The sequence below is a fragment of the Micropterus salmoides genome, unplaced genomic scaffold (assembly GCF_014851395.1).
Source record: "Micropterus salmoides isolate LMB-PRFRI ecotype aquatic unplaced genomic scaffold, ASM1485139v1 Ms_hic_scaffold_4, whole genome shotgun sequence".
Classification (NCBI taxonomy): Eukaryota; Metazoa; Chordata; class Actinopteri; order Centrarchiformes; family Centrarchidae; genus Micropterus; species Micropterus salmoides.
This window is the reverse complement of record NW_024043372.1, coordinates 39482297-39505115: the sequence shown is the minus strand read 5'-3', so window position 1 is coordinate 39505115 and position 22819 is coordinate 39482297. Positions and strand designations below refer to the sequence as shown.

The 22819-nt window shown below is 42.5% G+C and overlaps 1 protein-coding gene across 1 annotated transcript; it reads right to left on the bottom strand.

The window, feature by feature from the left end:
* Positions 1 to 7876: 7876 nt before the first annotated feature.
* LOC119885487 (cell division control protein 42 homolog) lies at positions 7877 to 22761 on the bottom strand. The gene is made up of 6 exons (XM_038695534.1): positions 22607 to 22761; positions 16509 to 16649; positions 14739 to 14811; positions 14511 to 14620; positions 12956 to 13153; positions 7877 to 9501 (listed from the first exon to the last, which is right to left on the bottom strand). Exons 2-6 carry the CDS (start codon positions 16611 to 16613, stop codon positions 9412 to 9414), a joined length of 576 nt encoding a protein of 191 aa, XP_038551462.1. The 5' UTR covers positions 16614 to 16649; positions 22607 to 22761; the 3' UTR covers positions 7877 to 9411.
* Between the last annotated feature and the right edge of the window lie 58 nt (positions 22762 to 22819).

Sequence of the window (22819 nt, the reverse complement as noted above, 5' to 3'; positions counted from 1 at the left end):
CGAGTGTCCCTATTGAATTGCTCGGATTATTATAATATATTATTTTTTTTTTTTTTTCTTTTTTCTGCAAAGTAGGCTCAAATGACATGGCCTAAACATTCGAAAACTCACCAAAATTTGCAAACGTGTCAGAACCGGTGAAAAATTTCGTATTCTACAAGTTTCGCACATGGGCGTTGCAAAATGACTCGCTAGCGCCACCTAGAAAATTGGAAAAATTAGCCCCTCGTTCACGTTCAACCTACATGTACGAAATTTTCTGGGGACATGTATCATCTCAAGACCACAAAAAGCCTCAAGAACCCATAGCCTAAAGTCAACAGGAAGTCGGCCATTTTGAATTTTAGGCCATTTTTGGATGATTTACACACTTCGTACTTTAACGAACTCCTCCTAGGGATTTAGTCGGATCGACGTCAAATTTCTGCTGTGCCTTCTAAAGGCATTGACGATGAAAAGTTGTGCTATTTGCGCGTTTTCGTCAATGGGCGTGTCCGTGGCGTCGATGATTCGCTATGAAACAGGAAGTTGTTGTAACTTCAGTGTACATGCTCACATCTGGACCAAACTGTACATCTAGGATGAGAGTCCCGCCCTGAACACATGTACATGCCGACATTCACCCACAGTCATAGCGCCACCTGCTGGCAACAGAAAGTGACCTTTAACGAAGCAGCCCCCGCCGCACGTTCACCTACGTGCACGAATTTTCTGTGGTACGTGTATCTTGTCCAGACGCACAAAAAAGTCTCTTGGAGCCATAGCCTAAACCCAACAGGAAGTCGGCCATTTTGAATTTTATCAAATTTTGGATGATTTACACACTTCGTACTTTAACGAACTCCTCCTAGGGATTTAGTCCGACCGACCTCAAATTTGTGCTGTGCCTTCTAAAGGCATTGAAGATGAAAAGTTGTGCTATTTGCAAGTTTTCGTCAATGGGCGTGTCCGTGGCGTGGCGTCAAAGATCAACTCTTCGCCATGACACGGAAGTTGTCGTAGCTTCAGTGTACATGCTCACATCTGGACCAAACTGTACATGTAGGATGAGAGTCCCGCCTGAACACATGTACATGCTGAATTCACCCACAGTCATAGCGCCACCTGCTGGCAACAGGAAGTGACTTTTAACGAAGCAGCCCCCGCCGCACGTTTCCCTACGTGCACGAATTTTCTGTGGTACGTGTATCTTGTCCAGACGCACAAAAAATCTCTTGGAGCCATAGCCTAAACCCAACAGGAAGTCGGCCATTTTGAATTTTACGTCAAATTTTGGATGATTTACACACTTCGTACTTTAACGAACTCCTCCTAGGGATTTAGTCCGACCGACCTCAAATTTCTGCTGTGCCTTCTAAAGGCATTGAAGATGAAAAGTTGTGCTATTTGCAAGTTTTCGTCAATGGGCGTGTCCGTGGCGTGGCGTCAAAGATCAACTCTTCGCCATGACACGGAAGTTGTCGTAACTTCAGTGTACATGCTCACATCTGGACCAAACTGTACATGTAGGATGAGAGTCCCGCCCTGAACACATGTACATGCTGAATTCACCCACAGTCATAGCGCCACCTGCTGGCAACAGGAAGTGACTTTTAACGAAGCAGCCCCCGCCGCACGTTTCACCTACGTGCACGAATTTTCTGTGGTACGTGTATCTTGTCCAGACGCACAAAAAAGTCTCTTGGAGCCAAGCCTAAACCCAACAGGAAGTCGGCCATTTTGAATTTTACGTCAAATTTTGGATGATTTACACACTTCGTACTTTAACGAACTCCTCCTAGGGATTTAGTCCGACCGACTTCAAATTTGTGCTGTGCCTTCTAAAGGCATTGAAGATGAAAAGTTGTGCTATTTGCGAGTTTTCGTCAATGGGTGTGTCCGTGGCGTGGCGTCAGAGATCAAGTCTTCGCCATGACACAGGAAGTTTGTTGTAACTTCAGTGTACATGCTCACATCTGAACCAAACTTTACGTGCTTGATAACTCTCCCACCCCTATGGAGGACCGATCCTGACACAGCCAGAAATAAATACAGAAATAAATAAATGCTCAATAAATAAGCATCCAATTAAATACACAAAAAAATAAGTAAATTAAATGTAGGTAGTAATTAAATTATACAAGGAGACATAAATGTTATATTTTAATTAGTGCCTTTACTTATTCACCTTTGTTATAATTACCTTATTTGTTTATTCAACTTTATTTATTACTAATTTTTTTAATGTATTTATTTATTGTGTGTTTTAATATTTTTGTCTGTTTTATTCTTCCTTTGTATTTTTACCTTATTTATTTTCACCCATGGTATTTATTTCTGCCTGTCTTTTTTAAATTTTTGTATGCATTTCTGCCTCATTATGCAAATGAGGAGGGGCTGTGTCTCAAGGGGTCATCTTCTCTGCTATTGGTGGACCAGTCAGACAGGAGAGCTCCTACTCTGCCTGCAGACATCAACGATCTTGCCCCTCACACAGTCAGATGGCTTCCTTCAGTGCGCTGAGGTGTTTAACAACTCTGAAGACAATACTACCAGCAATGTCTTCCTTCTCTTTTCACGTAGACGCTCCGACAGACAGTGCTTTCAGTTTGCTGCATGCATGGACACAGAACTGCGGTATAGGGAGACCACGGTCAGCTGGCTGCAGCTAAATCTGGAGTGCACTCGTATTCAATTCTGTATGGTAAATTCAGTTTTAACGGAGCAGAGCGAGCTGACAGGCAGAGTTAGAGACTTTTTCTGTCCGTTTCTCTCTTTACAAAGACGCATGTTGCAGTCAGAGTCTTCTCTGAGATGCGAGCACGACATACAACACAATTTATCAAATTACACAACGGATATACAGTATGAAAATAAGATTGATTGGATTATACTCACAGGAAGTATAAAACCTCTTACATGGTCTATTAAAAGTAAAGTAACACAAAAATGTCAGGGAAATTACTTTACTTAGATTTAAGTACTGCAGTTGTACATTTGAAATACCTTCCTACCTTTCTGATAGGAAGCCTTCTTGAGGTGGTATAAAACATTTCTTCTTATATTCTGATTTGAGTTGTGGACAACTATGACCACATGAATTAAAAATTATTTCACTGCCCAAGTCAGCTATAACACAAGTCTTGTTCATCAGACTACATGCTGTACAGTATTTGTACAGATTTGTCCCAGGATTTCTTATGCATTTCTTCTTCTTCGTTGCATGATTTAGAATAATAAGGTGAGAAATGGGTCTATTCTGAGTTCATCCTGCACTGCAGCAGCTAATAAAGTCCATTTAATCCCAAAAACGCTTTTCTTTTAGGCAGGCTGGAGCAGAAAACAACTCACCTTTCTCAAGTTGTACAGTAATGTCACATGTGTATGAAGGTGGATCAAACAAGCTAATCTTAAATGTCAAAGTAGAGAGGAGCCTAGTAGGCCTATTTATTTTCATTCATTACACAATATGAATAAGCTATGCAGACAGTTGTAAAGAAAGAACATCTTTTTCTTCTGTTCTCTACTTGTTATAGTTACACAGTATTAGGGGTGTGGGCTGTATTAAAAGTATCCACTGTTCTCCCATGCTCTAACACACAGTAACGATGAAATGTGTGCTGTTCTCACATTCTTCCTCTGTATGTACACATAAACAACAAGGCAGGGAAATATAAAAGGAATTTATTTTATTGTTTGGGTACATTATTGTTCAGTGTACATGTCACATCTGAAACAAACTTTACGTGCTTGATAACTCTCCCACCCCGCAGACATCTACACGTCAATACCGATTTATATTCATAGCGGCAAGTGCTATGTAGCTCCACATAGGGGACACAGGAAGTGACATATAGCACCTTCATGCGGCTCGGAACCGCGTAGGAAATTCACAGCCGCACCGGCAGAGCTCCAGAATATGCACTCGGCCGGCTCACGCGACGCGCTACAAGTGCGAGGGCCCGCCCAACGCTGCTTGCAGCTTTAATTTTTTTTTTTTTTTTTTTTTGCAAAGTAGGCCCAAATGACATGGCCTAAACATTCGAAAACTCACCAAAATTTGCAAACATGTCAGAACCGGTGAAAAATTTCGTATTCTACAAGTTTCGCACATGGGCGTTGCAAAATGACTCGCTAGCGCCACCTAGAAAATTGGAAAAAATTAGCCCCTCGTTCACGTTCAACCTACATGTACGAAATTTTCTGGGGACATGTAGTATCAAGACGCACAAAAAAGCCTCAAGAACCCATAGCCTAAAGTCAACAGGAAGTCGGCCATTTTGAATTTTATGGCCATTTTTGGATGATTTACACACTTCGTACTTTAACGAACTCCTCCTAGGGATTTTGTCCGACCGACTTCAAATTTGCTGTGCCTTCTAAAGGCATTGAAGATGAAAGTTGTGCTATTTGCGCGTTTTCGTCAATGGGCGTGTCCGTGGCGTGGCGTCAAGATCAACTCTTCGCCATGACACAGGAAGTTGTTGTAACTTCAGTGTACATGCTCACATCTGAACCAAACTTTACATGCTTTAACTCTCCCACCCCCTATGGAGGACCGATCCTGACACAGTCAGAAATAAATACAGAAATAAATTAATGCTCAATAAATAAATAAGCATCCAATTAAATACACAACAAAATAAAGTAAATCAATAAATGTTGGTAGTAATTAAATTATACAAGGAGACATAAATGTATATTTTAATTAGTGCCTTTACTTATTCACCTTTGTTATAATTACCTTATTTATTATTCCGTTATAATCTTCAACTTTATTTATTACTAATTTTTTAAATATATTATTTATGTGTGTGTTTTAATATTTTTGTCTGTTTTATTCTTCCTTTGTATTTTTACCTTATTTATTTTCACCCATGGTATTTATTTCTGCCTGTCCTTTTGAAATTTCTGTCTCTTTATGCAAATGAGGAGGGGCTGTGTCTCAAGGGGTCATCTTCTCTGCTATTGGTGGACCAGTCAGACAGGAGAGCTCTAGGCCTACTCTGCCTGCAGACATCAACGATCTTGCCCCTCACACAGTCAGATGGCTTCCTTCAGTGCGCTGAGGTGTTTAACAACTCTGAAGACACTACCAGCCATGTCTTCCTTCTCTTTTCACGTAGACGCTCCGACAGACAGTGCTTTCAGTTTGCTGCATGCATGGACACAGAACTGCGCTATAGGGAGAAGCACACGGTCAGCTGGCTGCAGCTAAATCTGGAGTGCACTCGTATTCAATTCTGTATGGTAAATTCAGTTTTAACGGAGCAGAGCGAGCTGACAGGCAGAGTTAGAGACTTTTTCTGTCCGTTTCTCTCTTTACAAAGATGCATGTTGCAGTCAGAGTCTTCTCTGAGATGCGAGCACGACATACAACACAATTTATCAAATTACACAACGGATATACAGTATGAAAATAAGATTGATTGGATTATACTCACAGGAAGTATAAAACCTCTTACATGGTCTATTAAAAGTAAAGTAACACAAAAATGTCAGGGAAATTACTTAGATTTAAGTACTGCAGTTGTACATTTGAAATACCTTCCTACCTTTCTGATAGGAAGCCTTCTTGAGGTGGTATAAAACATTTCTTCTTATATTCTGATTTGAGTTGTGGACAACTATGACCACATGAATTTAAAAATTAAACATTTCACTGCCCAAGTCAGCTATACACAAGTCTTGTTCATCAGACTACATGCTGTACAGTATTTGACTACAGATTTTGTCCCAGGATTTATTATGCATTTCTTCTTCTTCGTTGTATTTTAGAATAAAAGGTGAGAAATGAGTCTGTTCTGAGTTCTTCCTGCACTGCAGCAGCATTTAAAGTCCATTTAATCCCAAAAACGCTTTTCTTTTAGGCAGGCTGGAGCAGAAAACAACTCACCTTTCTCAAGTTGTACAGTAATGTCACATGTGTATGAAGGGGATCAAACAAGCTAATCTTAATGTCAAAGTAGAGAGGAGCCTAGTAGGCCTATTTATTTTCATTCATTACAATATGAATAAGCTATGCAGACAGTTGTAAAGAAAGAACATCTTTTTCTTCTGTTCTCTACTTGTTATAGTTACACAGTATTAGGGGTGTGGGCTGTATTAAAAGTATCCACTGTTCTCCCATGCTCTAACACCCGGTAACGATGTGTGCTGTTCTCACATTCTTCCTCTGTATGTACACATAAACAACAAGGCAGGGAAATATAAAAGGAATTTATTTTATTGTTTGGGTACATTATTGTTCAGTGTACATGCTCACATCTGAAACAAACTTTACGTGCTTGATAACTCTCCCACCCCGCAGACATCTACACACAAATACCGATTTATATTCATAGCGGCAAGTGCTATGTAGCTCCACATAGGGGACACAGGAAGTGACATATAGCACCTTCATGCGGCGTCGGAACCGCGTAGCAAATTCACAGCCGCACCAGCAGAGCTCCAGAATGTGCAACTCGGCCGGCTCACACCCGGACGCGCTTACAAGTGCGAGGGCCCGCTCAACGCTGCTTGCAGCTTTAATTCTACATTGCATTTTATCACTGACATGAGGTGACATGAATTTTAGAGCAGAAACCATCATGCTATTCTTCTCTAAACAGAGGACAGACAGGGCTTAAACTCTTCATTTGGATTCGGACAGAGCAGTGGGACAGGTACAGAATGGGCAGTCCCAGAGCCCTGGGAATTCCATACGTCGGGGGTAAGGGATATGAAGGTCGACAGGATGACTTTACGGCGATAATCATGTAACATAATGGAGATGTAAAAAGAGTACAAGAGAACAGGACAGGCCAATCAAGTCTTCGCTGTAGAAGCTGACAGAATTCCAGACCATAACAAAAATCTAGCTGCAATGTTTCATGATTTTAGTGCAATGAAATGTTGTGGCATATGAGTTGTCATGACGACGTGACATGCTGAAACACATGTAGGCCTACACGTTTTAGCTGGAGACATTAGTCACAGCCAACTCGCCCCCTGGATCTGTATAGAGTGTAATTAGCTATTAAACAGACCTTTTCCTTTTCATCAGTTATTTTTGGGTAGTTATTCCTGACACATCCCACTTTCTAAGAACCAATGACACAATATTTCATTGTATTGCAGATGAAGAATCTTGCAAATTTAATTCTTGCAACAAGAAAGTAACTCAGGCAGTGACCAGCAGAGGTGGTACTCCATGAAATCACTCTGCTTCAGCTGTGTCATAAATATTTTGAAAGCCTTTCCTTTCATTGGATGCTAAATTAGTAAACGTCCCTGAGTGCAGGATGGGTCCTCAACATTTTTTATTTTCCAGCAAACGACCTACTCATTAGGATGACCTACAAAGCAACTTTTTTGTTACTGTTGACATTTTAAATACTCCAATATCAGTCTTGATGTCACGGGGATTTACAATCATTGAGATGCTGCACTGAAGATGGACCTCTGCAAAAAAGTTATTGACATTCTGTCTGATATATTCCTTACAATTAGTACTACATAATGGATCACACATTTTCATATACGTCTTCATATGCAAAAACAATCCACACAGAGCACAATGTCAATTTACAAAAATCAGTTTATCAAGTGGGAATTCATCCAGAGATCCTCCATGTTTCTGCATCAGCATTACTAGCTGGCTGAACGTGCTACCACAGGCTCATCAACTGAACAGCAGGGACCCTGGTGTGGTGCTCCTGTATGGCTCAGTAATTATGGCCTGACACACATACACACATGCCATGTAAGCCACTTTGAATTGTGGGTCCACCTGTAATGTTGTTGAAAGCTCTAGTAGAGAAGCTGTTCAGCTGGGGGAAAAATTGCTGTCCTTTGTTAAACAGAAAGAATGTTCCACAGTCAAAGGACCAACAAAAGAACAGCAAGGGAAAGGTGGTAAAGGCAATTAAGGTATAAGTTTAATATTTCTGAAAAGAATGCATATACAAAGAACAAAGACTTCAGACAGAGCATTTGGTTTGTCACCAAAACAACAACAGGTTATAATAATTATCCTGACTCGGGCTCGACATCAACCCAACTCTAAGCCACCAGTTAAGAAAACAAGAACCAACCAATGACAGTAACCTCTACCATGCAGTGCTCTGCCATAGGAGGGTTTATGAAACGTAACCAATCAGAGGTTATTCTGCTATAAACTGGCAGTTAAGAGTTCAGATGAGTTCCAACCCCTAAATGTAAATGGAGTGAGTTACTTTTTTAATATATTTATATAAAATAAAAAACACAAACAGAAATACTGAAGAAAAAAAAAAAAAGATTTTGGTAAAAACACCTGGAGCATACATCAACATTATAATTACATCTGTTAAACCTATCAGTTAGATCAGAGACCTGGGCCCGGCTCCACGCAGCACCGTACAGTCTGAACGGGTAAGGCAGACACCCTGACCCGACAGGGAGGCACCAGATCCTGCCCTGGCACAGAATCCTGGTGGAATTTTTAGATATGGATCTCCAGCTGTGGAATGAACATTTGTCTCTGCTGTACCCGTTCTGAGTGTAAGGCGATGACGTTTATCCTGCTATACCCTCCCACAGTCCCTGGAAACGCATAAAGAACACACTGCTTGTTCTGCTAACACTGTTTAAGTTCCCTGCATCTAAAAGGCCAGTTCCTGTGGTCTAATGGATGCCTTCAGCTCTTCAAGTGATTTCTTCTCTCCAAACGGACTCTGCTGATGCCAACAGGACTGGACACTAGACAGCAGTATTTACCAATTCATTACCTGGCTGAGAGTTGTGTGAGTTTAGCCGTTCTGCCAGATCTACAGTTTCCTTAGTGGTTTAGAGCGTCTATATGGAACGTGGAACAAATCTCTCAGACGCGTCGTGGGCTGTTGGCAAACAGAAACAAAGCAGCACTACTCTGCTAGCATTTCTTCTGGCAGTGCTGAGGGAAAGCGTGGGGAACAGGCCATGAGGGGCGGGGCCAGTAGCATGATCAGCCACCGATCAGGCAGCTGGGAGGGGGCTGGGGCGGGGCTGATGTCCAGGAACTCTTTACATTGGCTGAGGACAACTAAATGGCTGGGCATCTAAAAGCTGAACAGGCCACAACACTAGACTGTATCCAAGTCGCTCTATCAAAAGCTGGACAAAAATGAAGTGTACTTGTATGTGAGCTTGATGTTTGGGTCCCTGTCCAAGGTTTTGCTGCTCCGCCCGGAGCCCACAGCACCTGTCAGCGAGGTCTGGCTCATCTTCTGTTCCAACTCCAACTGCGGGTGGAGTTATTATTGCAGTTATATGAAACTTGGTCGGCTTTCTTTCTAGTCTTCCCTGTGGAGGACATCGCTGTCAACCAGGGGAGGGGGGTGGGGCAGGGGAGGCGTGGTTGTACGTATTAAAGGTGTGTGTGTGTGTGTGTGTGTGTGCTGTGTGTGAGTGCTGTGAAAAGGTAGGAGCCTCTCATAGCAGCACACATTTGCGTTTCTTCTTGGGCTCTGGGGGCTCCAATGCAGCCAGTATCGCCTCGTCAAACACATTCTTTAGGCCTTTCTGTGAACACAAACACACACAGGTTCAGTGAAGGGCCATGACCAGGCAAGCCAAATAATGAGAGGTCGAGCTCAAACATAACAGGTGAAAACAAAAGCAACACTGAATGTCATTTAGAAACAGAGGATGTTAGAGAGACAAAAACATGCAACGGAAATCAAATCGGACGTGCCACCAACAACTCAAGATGATACTCAAGATAATCATCTGTTCTGCTATAAATGTGCTTATTTCAATAAACATTAAATACATGTTGCTATGAATGTGGTCTTCTCAGGTAAGTGTGTGAGTCTGATCAGGATCACATGCTGTGAGGGCAAAGGCAAGTGAAACAATAAAGTGGAGGAAGAAGAAGCACGGCCCGACGCTCGAACACACTTTCAGTCCACGCCGCTTATGCCGGTACTGGGGGGGGGGGCTTGCCTTGCAGTGAATTTCTGAATGGACGAGTAGAGGCTACTGGCTTTAACTGGAAATTGTCGGGTGTTTTTCTGCTGCTGCTCCTCTCTTTTCCACCGTTGTTTGCAAACCAATAAATCACAACCAACAGTCACATAGCCACATACGTCTCACCGATGTCGCCTGAGATCAAACGTAGTCATTAAATGTCTTGCTCGGAAATATCAGCCAGCGTGCAATAGTGTGTTTACGGCGAATCGAGTTATGCTAAATACTGGGTCCTGAGTTGTTTTCAGTTTTCATCAGAAGAGCATGGAGCAGAGCAGAGAGAATTGCGTCTCCAGCGGGTCGAGGGCAGTTAGGATAGCTTCATCAAATACATTCTTCAGCCCTCGCTGTGGTGACAGGACAGAACACAGTTAGCAGAGAGGGGAGGAGGAACATGGCAGAACCAGGAGGAAGGAGGTGTGAGAGTTACACAGACAAAGGGAGGCTGCTGAGATCCCGACAAGAAACAGTAAATGACATCAGCAGCTCTGGAACAGCCAGGGTGGGTGGGAGAGGAAGGAAGGAAGGAGCAGAGCAGAGAGGTGGGGCTACACATCAGTCAACACTATTGTTCTGTGAAGTCACGCTCCTAGGTTCTCCTTGGTTCTCCTCACACTCGCATCCCCTCCTACCCAGGACATGGTCGAGCAGGAAAGCACTGACCCTCCAACACCAGTACTGAGTACTACAACATCTAATGCTGAGTACAGAGTCTGCTGTCTGCATCTGGGGCACAGCTCATCAGCTGCTGGATCTAACCGCTCCACTACATTCCTCAGCCAGCCAGGGCCCGGGGCCATGTTGTGCTGCGAGACCCGATCAGTGCCTCCCTCACTGGACTAAATCAGTGTGCAATGTTATGAGCTGATGCAGATAAATGGGTGACTAGAACAGCTGATGAGAAATCAAAAAGAAAGGAAGAGGGATCCTTCAGTCACGTTGAATTTGATTTTTATTCATCACAAGTATAAACTAGAACTGCAAGCAGTTGTAAGCGGGGTCCAAGCCTCCTGGCGCAAGTCGGCCCCTCGCCCCGCGAAGGGCACGCAAGTCGACCCGGGCGCCCCGCCGTGGCTCAGGGGGCCCATGGAGAATAAACGAGTTATAAATTAAAGGGACTTGCAGTTACTGAGATTTAAAATTAATGTCTATGGGAGTGTTATTTGATATACGAATAATAACGCCACCTAGAGGCCGATTGACGCCAAATTTCACACAGCCCCTCGGGAGGGTGTGGCAGATAAGGTCCCTGAGTTTGGTGTAGTTCGGACGTTGCACACGTAAGATATGACATCACATCCTGTTTTTAGCGTTTTTCAGAAATATTTGTTCTTCTATCGACTTGGTCCAGAGATCTTCCGTGCCAAGTTTGGTGCCGATCGGACTTACGGTTTCGGAGGAGTTAATTAAAATAGGTTTTCCAGTTTCCGCGATTTAGCAAAATGAAGACGCCATCGCACAGAGGCGTGTCCTATACCATAAGAATAGGCAGGATCCCCCAAACACGTAGACATAAGGTTTATGTGTGATATAGTGGCGCGTAGTTATGAGGCAAAATGGTTTGAAATCCCACTGAAATTAATGGGTTTTTTCCGACGTTTTTTGAGCTTCGGTTATAGAGCCACCTATAAGCCGAATTGCACCAAACTTTTCAGGTGTCATCAGGGCCCCATGGGGAACAATTGACCCAAATTTGGTATCAATCGGACTTGTGGTTATGGCGATATAAAATGCACGTAAGTGAATGGTATTTTTTCACACGTCTTTAATCTGCAATAACAGCGCCAACTCTGGGCATATTTGGGTGAACTTTGGAGCCTATAGTGAGGAGACCATGCTGAACAATTTGGCTCAGGTTTCAGAGGAAAATTTCTCTCAGGTTAAATAGCGCCACCTAGGGGCTAGCTGCACCAAATATTGCACAGGCCCTCAAGGGGGCGTTGCACAATATTGCTCCAAATTTGGTGTCGACTGACCATTCCAAACCTAAGATTTGACATCACTTCCTGTTTTTAGCGTTTTTTGCAAACATTTGTTAGCCTATAATTGCGACACTTTTAGTCGGATCAATATTTCCTCTACAAACTTTTATCAGCTTGGTCCAGAGATGGTCCGTGCCAAGTTTGGTGCAGATCGGACTTGTGGCTTCGGAGGAGTTAATTAAAATAGGTTTTTCAGTTTTCGCGATGTGGCAGAAAAAAAGTTTAGGTGGAAACGGGCGTGGCCTATACCACAAGATTCAGCTCGATCCCCAGAACGTGTGGATATATAAGTTTTTTGATATCTGCCTTCGTGTGCGGGAGTTCCAAGCACAAACGCTTTGACCTTGCTTTTAGCGCCCACTAGAGACAGAAGTGGCCAGAGCCTGTAGATGTTCTCAAATCCTCTCCATTTCACTCGGCAAGCCCCTGTAAGTTCTTCTGTATCATGCGTCCACACACTTACTGTAGGTACATATTCAGAGGGAAACTTGTTCGTGGTGTAAGAGATGAGCAGGCAGGTTTTACCCACTGCACCGTCCCCAACTACAACACACTTGATGGTCTGCATAGCTGTGTTTTACAGTCTTCACTATTCATTCAAGATCTGGAACCACGATGCTTTGCATTGTGCTTTAGTTCAGTCATAAACGTTAGGAATAATCTTTGTTTACGCTACGTTTTCTGAAAATATCTCAGAATATAAGATTTTAAAAGCCTCAAATATCGGTATGAGCCTTAAAAATCCGTATCGGTCGGGCTTGAATGTGAACCTCCTGACAGGAAACCCCAAATACCCCAGACTTCCAGCCGGCACAAACCCAGCCAGACTGTAACCAGGGTACACTTCGGTCGGAAGAGGGTTTTAACCCTGAGCTCACCAGTTTGTCTCCGAAATCAGAACCAAAACATGTCCAGGGCAGTGTGCACAGGCACATGTTCCTCCTTCTTCCTGTTTCTCATTTGTTGCCATCCAGGTGTGAGTCGTGTGTGTCCGAGTGTAGTGTGAGGCTGCATCCATCAGTTACCTGCGTGAGGGCGGAGCACTCCACATACTTCACAGCCTTCAGGTCTCTGGCCAGCTTCTCGGCCGTCTCCGGGGTGATGGGCTTCTGCTTGTTCTTGGCCAGCTTCTCTATAGTGGATGGGTCGTCCCGCAAGTCAATCTGAGTCCCAACTAGCAGGAAGGGGGTCTTTGGACAGTGGTGGGTGATCTCTGGAACCCACTGGACACACAAACACAGGGTTTTGGTGTCACTAGTACTGAACTGGGGGGTGTCTTTAGTGTGGTTTCAGAGTTGAGTTCTGCACGGACTACTTTTAATACTTTAAGTACATTTTCCTGATTATATATTTTCAGTTTTACTTGAGTAACACTTCCAATGCAGGATCTAAGTACTTGCTTGTAGGGGCGGGCGATACTGCAAAAATATCATATCATGATCACGATTCACAATCTTATCACGAGTCATTTTAAGATCGGTTTTTAAGACAGTTTTGCAACAGTTTTTTTACTGGTTTATTGTTTTAAAAGAGAAAAATAACATAACTTTAGTAATCGTATACAATGTAGCCTAATGAATTATTCAAACAATAAAGAAATGATTCATTTTAAAGAACTTAATATACATTTATTGATTTAGTTTTCCCATGAATGTGCTGTGTGCTTCTGCATATTTAAAAACACAAAGACAGGGAGGAACTTGTTGCAGATATTGGCGTTTACAGAAGCCAATAGCCTGAATGTGTGTTACGCACCCCAAGGCTTACTCAGCTAATAGGACAACTAGCAGCACGGCTAACAAAGCTAACTAGCTACAGATACAGTTAGCGGTTTAGCAAAAAGTAAATGTATCTGTTCACCAACAAACTCCGTAAATCACAGGGAGCTGAGGCAGAGCAGCCGTGGGATACGGGGAACTTTAATGTTCATTTAATGAGGCCCAACAGTTTCAGTGTTGCCTTTGTAGACAGCGGAGGACGCAGGCAGCTGACCTGTGAAGTTGACAGAGCAGCTGTCAACTGCGTGTAGGAGCCACAGAACTAAACTGAGAGATTGTGCACTGTAGCACGATACTAACGTTCGCTCTGAAAAGGCAGATCGTGGAGACAAATTAATCGTTCACGATCCAATATCGTAATATCACACAGCCCTACTTCCTCCATCACTGCCGCTCTCTGTCATTATATTATAAATGTAGCTTAGCACAGCCACAGCCTGACCCTGCTGTTACCGCCTGAGCCCCCCCTTTAGGGCAGGTGGCCTTGTGGGTAACCTGTGTGACACAGACCAGCAGGTGTGCTGTGGTAAGAGTCTCTCCAGTGAGAGATAAGTGTAGCTGTTGTAGTTAAGTTACTTCAGTCAGCTGTAACGAGGCTGTTTAAGTCACAGAAGAGAAGTACAAGTGTTGATGTTACAGCAGCGTCCTCCTGCCCCTGCTCTCTGCAGCAACTGACAGAATAAAAGGTCACATAATGTCGAAACATTAAGAAAAGTCAATAAAATGCACATCACAAGGTCAAACTGTGATCATTATGTTAAAATATCTATTTTATTGTTAAAAAAGAAAAGGCTAGACTTGCCTTTTCCTTGACGTTCTCAAAGGAGGAGGGGGACACGACAGAGAAACAGACGAGGAAGACGTCTGTCTGGGGATAACTCAGAGGTCGTAACCTGTCGTAGTCTTCTTGACCTGGAGGAGCAACGTCAACATCATGTTACACAGCACCTGTACAAAATCGATACACAACACTCTGGATGAGCAGAACTAAACGAGTGATGGTTGGACTGGATTGGATGGAAAAACATACCTGCTGTATCAAACAAGCCCAAAGTGTAGGGCTCGCCTCCGATCATTACAGTGACCGCATAGTTATCAAACACCTACAACACAGAGCACAGCCAATGGTTAGCTCCACAGAGAATTATCATCAATACATTTCACTTTGCAATTCAGGTGAATACTGACACTAACAACAGGTACAGTAGCTCTGTCTTAAATAATAGTAAATGGGGGGTAGGCCAGAGCCATGAACTCTGTGGTGGTGAGAAACATAAGGCAGGCATGTGATTGGCAAAGGGCGTAAAAAAGCAGGAAAATATACTTTCGCCAGTTTAAGACCTTGTGGCCTAAAGATACAGTTATATTAGTCAGGAAACTCTGATCAGTCTCTGTCTGTTGATAAACTGTAGGAAAGAGTTTGACATTTCAACTCTGGCAGCGGGCGGGCGTGTGCGTGAGATGAGAACGACCGCGACAATTTCACGGGATCGCGCCAGCTACACAGAAGCCGTTGCCATGGTTACCTCGCGGAGGGCTTGATTGCCTGTCTGTTGATGAGCGCAGAGCGACCCCGCGGATCAAAGCCCTATGAAAAGGCCTTATAAACTCTGTCACAACCATTCACAAGAAATTAATTTAAAATGTGCCTACAAAAAAAGTCAAAGTAAACATTAGATATAGCCTATAACAAGCAATAATCAAAACATACCCAATTTATCCGATCCTTATTGTCAACTCAGTTTTGGGAGAGTTACTCAGAAACAATACAGCTATTTACTAGTTACTTAAAAAAGTAATATTAGCTACTCTACTTTTTACTGGGTGATATAACGCCACTCTCTCCCTACGAGTCCAAGCATCACTGGCAGCAGCGGCCGGAGTTTTTCAGAGTTTCACGTTGCTGCACTGCTTTAAGGTGATGGATACATGGGGCAACTTTTTGAGCAATGTTGCTGGCCAATCTTGCTGTTGGCAAGTCCAACTATGTTTTCAACGGATAGTGGTGGTGCGGGGAGGGTGGCAGAGTGATGGGGGAAGGGGATTACAGTAGTAAACTTTACTCATTACCACTGACAGCAACATTGCCCAGCACCATTGCTCTAAAAGTTGCTCTGTGTATCATCAGCTTTAGGTGATGGTTTGATTAAGTATAGATGTAGAACTGTTCGCGCTTGAAAGCTTTTTGCTGGTCGCACAAAGTTTACAACGGACGACAATGTTCTTTGCATCTTAGACTGTGACACAGTAATGGCAATAACGTTACTTACAGCTGTCGAAAATACCTCTCTCTCCCTGTTCTCCAGTCTTCCTTTAGCTTTCTGGCTAACAGCTGACTTGAACAACATAACATCCGGTAACGCTGAACTGCAGCGCAGTCGCGCATTCACGTCAGGGATGGTGCGTTCAGTAGCGCAGTGTTACTTAGATTAGTAACTGTTTAGGAAATAGCAATCCGTTACATTAGCTACTCTTTACTGGGAAAAGTAATATTGCAGTATTACTGCCCAACACGTTACCACTGATACGCGAGAATGACTGTGGTACACACTGCACAGGTGTGGAATGGCCAGCTGAACGCAACCATATAAACATTGATACTTTCAAAGGAAGAAAACTCTACACACTTCAGCCTGTAGATGTTCTCAAATCCTCTCCATTTCACTCAGCAAGCCCCTGTAAGTTCCCCCCCTTTGTAAATTACAGATGTGCAGGATTCCTGTGGGTCAGATTTTCAGGTCGGAAAAATCACATCCCTGATAAGGAGAAGTTCTTCTGTATCATGCGTCCACACACTTACTGTAGGTACATATTCAGAGGGAAACTTGTTCGTGGTGTAAGAGATGAGCAGGCAGGTTTTACCCACTGCACCGTCCCCAACTACAACACACTTGATGGTCTGCATAGCTGTGTTTTACAGTCTTCACTATTCATTCAAGATCTGGAACAAAAAAACAAGAACAAGAGGAGTCATTAGTTTATAGTGTTGTTTACTGGCTGAACCGACAATAAAGTCACCACGAGCAAAGGTACTTGTCTAAGTATTCACCGCCTCTAAGTACCCCCCCAATGCACTACGGGCATTAAAAACTCCACCGCAGATAGCATTTTCAGTACAATGACAAAGTGTAACTAAATCTGAAACCTGACCCATGCCCTGAGCATTATCTGCTTCACACAGGGACAACTCTGTCCAGTCAGATTAATACCGATCAACCATGGGGTCAGTGGATGTGTCCACATGAGGGTTTTAATTTAAGGGGTTGAGGGGCCATGTAGACCTAACACCTGGAAAACAAATGGTTCAGTATAATACTGCACATTTTGTTGCTGTGCTAGCATTGAATTCATCCTTTACAAATAATAATGCACAGGCTCAAATAATGTTACACAAAGACTTCACAGACTCTCAGACGGCAACACTTGTCTTTGTAAAGAGACAAACTGACAGGATACAGTCGGTAACCTGCCTGTCAGTTCGCTCTGTTTCAGTGGATTTACCAAAAAGGCTTGAATACGTGTGCACTCCAAATTTAGGCTAGCTTAATCGCTTTCTTACAAACGAGTGACAGAAACAGATGGTTAACGTTACCATAGTTACCTCAAAAGAAAAGTGGTTGTCTCGAGTCGGATGCCAAAGTGTGTGAGCGTGCGAGCTTACAGCAGCGCCCCAAAACACAACGTTAAGAGGTCTGTAATGTTGTTATGAGATGTGTAAAAATATTTTCGGTTCATTTTGAAACTATGGCTGAACAAATTAGACCGTGGATGACTGCCATGGTCTCGTTAATTAATGGGAAACACTGCAAGGAAAGAGATACATACATGCATACAATTTTCAGAATCCCAACAGCAACATGGCCATTATAGGTCAGCGTTAGGTGCACGACAGCAACCAACAACGATGGCTCTGTTGGGTTCATGTGTCTAAAGTGCTTTGTAGTCCTCTACAAACTCGCTACTTTTGGATATCATGTGGTATGATCTAAGAAAATCAATTAATATCAAAAGTTATTTCTACTAATATTTCTTTTGATTATAAATTTTATGGAGTCCTTTTGTAGGAAGCCTGCTTGTTTTGTTTAGGTGGCCTATTCTGTGCCTGTAAATTTTGACTAAATTAGAAACTATCATTTGGTGCAACCAGGGCTTGATATTAACTTTTTTGCTCACTAGCCAACGTGGCTAGAGGTTTTCCAAAGTTACTTGCCACACAGTATTTTCACTAGTCACATTTTTGTTGTTGGAAAATTACGTTTTAGATGATTTAACTTGACTATGGTGTGCTAAAATGTACTAATATTATCATTAGCTCTGATAAGGTTGTGTGTAAAGCTCCTTTTTTGAAAACATGCTGTCTATTAAGAAGATGAAAAGAGAAAAACTAAACTGCTGCTTTAATAAAAAGCAGCAGTTTATTTATAAAAGCAGTAAATACTGTGATACAGAGTAGAAAAATGATCTGCATTAGAAACAAGAGCAAATGAATTATTTTTGTCAAAGAAAAAAATACACAATTAAGGCAACAGGATTAAAATTTTATGTAGGCCTGTATCATTTTTGTGCACTTTTGGATTGTTTGTTTTCCATCTGCATTTCCTCAGAGGTCTGACTGGATTTATGTTTATCATCATGAAGCTCTGGTAGCTCTGAGTACCTGGAGATAATTCTTGAAACGAGAACACAGGTCTTTATTTTCCAGATTATTCCCGTACAAACGCATTTTATGGCATAAATTCTTAGGCTATAATAAAACATAGAATCAACACTGGAAAGGTAGCCTAGTTGTGATATGACGATATGATGGGACATAAGGGCAGTCCTGCTAGTAGTTTGTGTTATTTTCTTTTTTAAACACCACCATGTCCCTTAATCATGGAAGATATATGTAATTTTATAGCATTTAACGGCTCTTTTCTCCGGTGCATTTTTTCTACGCACACTCACACACTGAATGAACGCTGTGTTGATGTGCGTATGCATGCAGTTGTGTGTGATGATAGATATCATACCCTCAGGTTAAAACAAGAAGGGAAGCTGACGGTCTACAGGTCTGAGGAACTGTGGCTGCCCTGTAAACAGATTCAACTTTTATAGGCCTATTCTCGTTTGACTTAAGTCTGGATGTCATATTTGGCGCACATCGAGCGGCGGCACTGCAGGAGAGAGTGAGACGCGCCTGTTGTTTGGATTCTCCCGCTATTAAAAAAGCTTGCTATCGCTGCCGCTGGTCAAGATGATAATTACCAGCAGGCTAAAACAGCCCTCAGTCTGCTAGTTTAATCTCCACATCGTCAACTTCTTTACTGTGTTGTCCGTCAAGAGAGGCTTCACAAACGGACCAATGAGAAAACATCATGTGCAGGTAGTACTCATGGGAGTTGTAGTGTCAAATTGCAATTCGTTTCTTATTTCAGATGCATAATTTCGACAAGACTATAATTTTTCAACACGCCAAAGCGGCTAGTGGCAGGGACTGTGTTGTTAGCCACGGCTGAAATCCACCCGCATTTGACGGGTTGGTGGGTGTTAATGTCAAGCCCTGGGTGCGACCAAATATCATGTGGTGCGACCATTTTAGAGTGTTTTCCATGATAGGCAATTTAGTTTTTGTCTTTTTATATCCAATTGATAACTTTTACATATAAAGTACTTTTATTGTAGTATGATTTGGAATTATATTTCTGAAACAACAGATTGTTTATAGATTTTGTACAATATCGTGAGAAAAATGCAAAAAAAATATTTTTTTAGCGCTTGTAATTTCACTTTGCACTATGCAATGAGGAAGACTGACTGACTGCAGCCTGACTGAGACTGAGGTCACACACATTATGTGCGAGGAGAAGAGCCCAAACATTTCTGTCATTGCTCCACTTCATGCCCAACTTTTGAATGAGACTGTCTGCACCACTGAGGATTCTCCTCTTGTCAAAGAGATGAAAAGACCTGTCAAAACGACATGGCTCTACAAAGGGGAAAGACTGCCTATCTCATCACCCCTGGACCAGGTTAAAATCTCTCCTCTTCCTGTCGCCAGCAGATGTGCAGGAAATCCATGTATGGTTCGTTATTTCCTTAAGCCAAAAACCAAGTCGTTTTTGTTTTTCTGTTTTAAACCCTTAACTTAAAACAAAGGAGTTGCGTTTTGTTTGATCTTTGACAGGTGTTTTTTCCCTACAACCCATCACTCCCCAACTCATTGGGGATCCCTATAGCAGGTAACAGTTTCACAGCTTCAGTTTGTGATGGTAAAAGCAGGTATATTATATTTAACAGAAATATAAGAACTGGCTGGGGTGAAAGGAGGGCCAGAATCAGGACTGAACCAGGAGACCGGTGTTCGTGTCCAGTTTGAAACAAAAAGTCAATATTAGGCTACATATTTAAGCTATTTATTTTATAGCCTAGGCTAAGGTTATTTCTTTTGAAGTCTCATCTCATATCAACTATAGCGAATATGATTGTAGAAGTGAGCACTATAGGCCTGTTATAGCCACATAGGAACAAAGAAATATGAGAACATAGGCTTACTTGTTTTACAAGATTGCAAGATCGTAACTGTTGGGCCTCATAAAATGAACATTAAATTTCCCCGTATCCCACGGCTGCTCTGTCTCAGCTCCCTGTGATTTACGGAGTTTGTTGGTGAACAGAAAGTGTTACTTGTTGCTAAAGTAACCACTAACTGCGGCTAACTAGCAGCTGTTATCTAATTAGTTCAGTTAGCCTAGTGGTTACCCGAATCAACCCAGACTGGGCGCTCGGATCACCTATGGAGTGTTTTGTGTTTAACATTAAACCTCTACTGAAGCACTGGAGGTTTTCAGACCAGAATAACGTCAGAAAGCAGGGCCAGATTGGGCACCAGAACCGGAGCAGAGTGAGCGGTCAACAAACCTGAGCTCTGCAGCCTCCCAGCGAACACGGTCAGTTACAGCGTGTCAGCTTCTCAAGACCTGCAAAGTCTGTTGTTTTCTCCTAAAATTATTTTTCAGTTTTCCTTTAAGGAAAGGAAAGGACAGAGGTGACTGGAGGAGCTAAAGTTAGGAAAGCAAATTAGTGCTGATGCAAACTTGTCCTTTTAAGCTAATGAGGAGACATTTCTCTTTGGATTTTAATGTGAAAATAAAATGCAGCTCAGAAGGGAGGTGGTTTCTCATGTTGCCTATTTTTTAATATTAATGTCTACAGATAAATGTCTAAAGCTGTCAAATGAAGACACAAAAGGCAAACATGAACAATTATATCTATAATGATTCTGAGGTAACAGGGTTTTAGGTGGTGACGCCCAAAACATGCTGTGCCATAAATGTAAATCACTGTGGAGAGCATCAGAACCAACCCACTTACTTTCCCCAAATCTAATTCAATTTTATTTATATAGTGCCAAACCACAACAACAGTTATCTCACGTTATCTTTTCATAATGGCTATAGTTCATCACCAGTGGACTGATCTTTGAGTGTTCATTATCTGCTCCAGCTATTTCAACTATTTGTTCAGAGATATGGTGAAAATAATGCAAAATTTCATATTTTTCATTGCAAAATGTAACATTTTCTTGGGGGCGGACACCCCCCAACCCCTGACCATGACTACTACATCCACCACCAACACATTCATCTAAAGCTGACAAACTATGGCAAAACACTGAAACTTCAAGCTTTTTAATGTGCATCGCATGCTCATGGACACAAGAGCACTGCAGTGCTCTGTTATAGTGTTGGGCTTTTATATTCAGACTTACTATACACTACGCGCAAAAAGATTTGCTTCACCTCCGCTGCTACAACTCCATCCAAGGGGAAACACTGGCCTGCCATTGTCAGGGGGATGTCTTAACACTGTGGCCAGTGAGAGGACAGTTAGTTTCACTGCATGATTACTGTTAATCCAACAGTGCATGAACTACCAAGGCCAGTAGGATTTCATTGAAATACATACTGTAACTGAGGAAAATCTATAAAGTTCCTCTACAAGTAATTCTGAAATAACTATAAGCTCAATGCTTATTAGTACAGTAAGCTGAAGGCATTGAGTGGCTGAAGCTCCAACACTGCGGTCAGACTTGCGCATTTGGAAATCTGTATGCTAAGCACTGCACATTTTGCAGGATACGCTCATCAGATCGGAGCTACTGAAAACTGAGTACTGTGCCAACCACAGACTAACATCACTGCAGCCCCACTTACATTAGTCTGCTAACCATGTGTAACAATATGCGACCCCGGTGGTGCAGGACGGTGTTAGCAGCAGCCTGTTACGATCGCTAACTACAGACCACCTGAGGATCACACCTATGAGCTCCTGGTCGCTTCAGCTGCTGGATGTCGGCCTCATACTGGCCCGATTTCCTGTCCGGCTGCTTAAACCAACGATAAACTAATTTAGCTGTCCCCTTTTACCAGGTCACCAAGATTAAAATGAATACCACAGCACAAACACTAACGGTACATGTAAATCACAACTATAATCCGAGACTCTGTGTGGATTATTTAACCTGCAGTTTGTTAACGTTACGCTTTTTATTCACCTCCTTAACCAGCTAACCGCTAGCTACTACTTACATACTTAGCTTTTTACTGGCTTTACTTACTTCTCAAACCACTAAATTCAGCAGTACATAGTTTTTGAAATGTGGTTTCTACAGAGGTTAATTTGCTAGGCCGATGTTAAACACTGGCTGTCTGCTATGCAAACTAACATTAACGTTACTGCGGCTGCTGCAAGCTAAATGAGCTAAACTTAGCGGATGCTGCTGCTGAATGAGATATAGCTTTTTACAATCATGACCCATGTGCCACAGATGTGCAGCGTACATGATGTTTACAACAGTCCAACTACAACCAACCAATGCTTTATCCCAGTAATAGAGAAATTATCATGTTTCCGTACCGTCTTCTCTGTTTGTGTCTTTACGCCGGGCGTTGGCAGCTCCGCGCTAGGGGCTTCCCAGTCAACAGAACAGGGACACGTTGCGTGCATCCTGAGGCATCACGTCATTACGTAAATACTTCTCACTGCCAGCAGGATACTTTACTCAACTCTATGGACTCATGAAACCTAATAAACACAAAGTTAATGCAGGCTAATGAAAAATATGCAAAA

Bases quoted from the DNA above. Each gene is read 5' to 3' on its own strand.
- LOC119885487 (XM_038695534.1), bottom strand. From the start codon at position 16,613: ATGCAGACCATCAAGTGTGTTGTAGTTGGGGACGGTGCAGTGGGTAAA. The intron at 14,812-16,508 runs GTAAGTGTGTGG...TCTGTGTTGTAG, and splicing joins CCTCTGAATATGTACCTACA to GTGTTTGATAACTATGCGGT. The intron at 9,502-12,955 runs GTAACTGATGGA...TTGTGTTCACAG, and splicing joins AGTGCTCCGCCCTCACGCAG to AAAGGCCTAAAGAATGTGTT.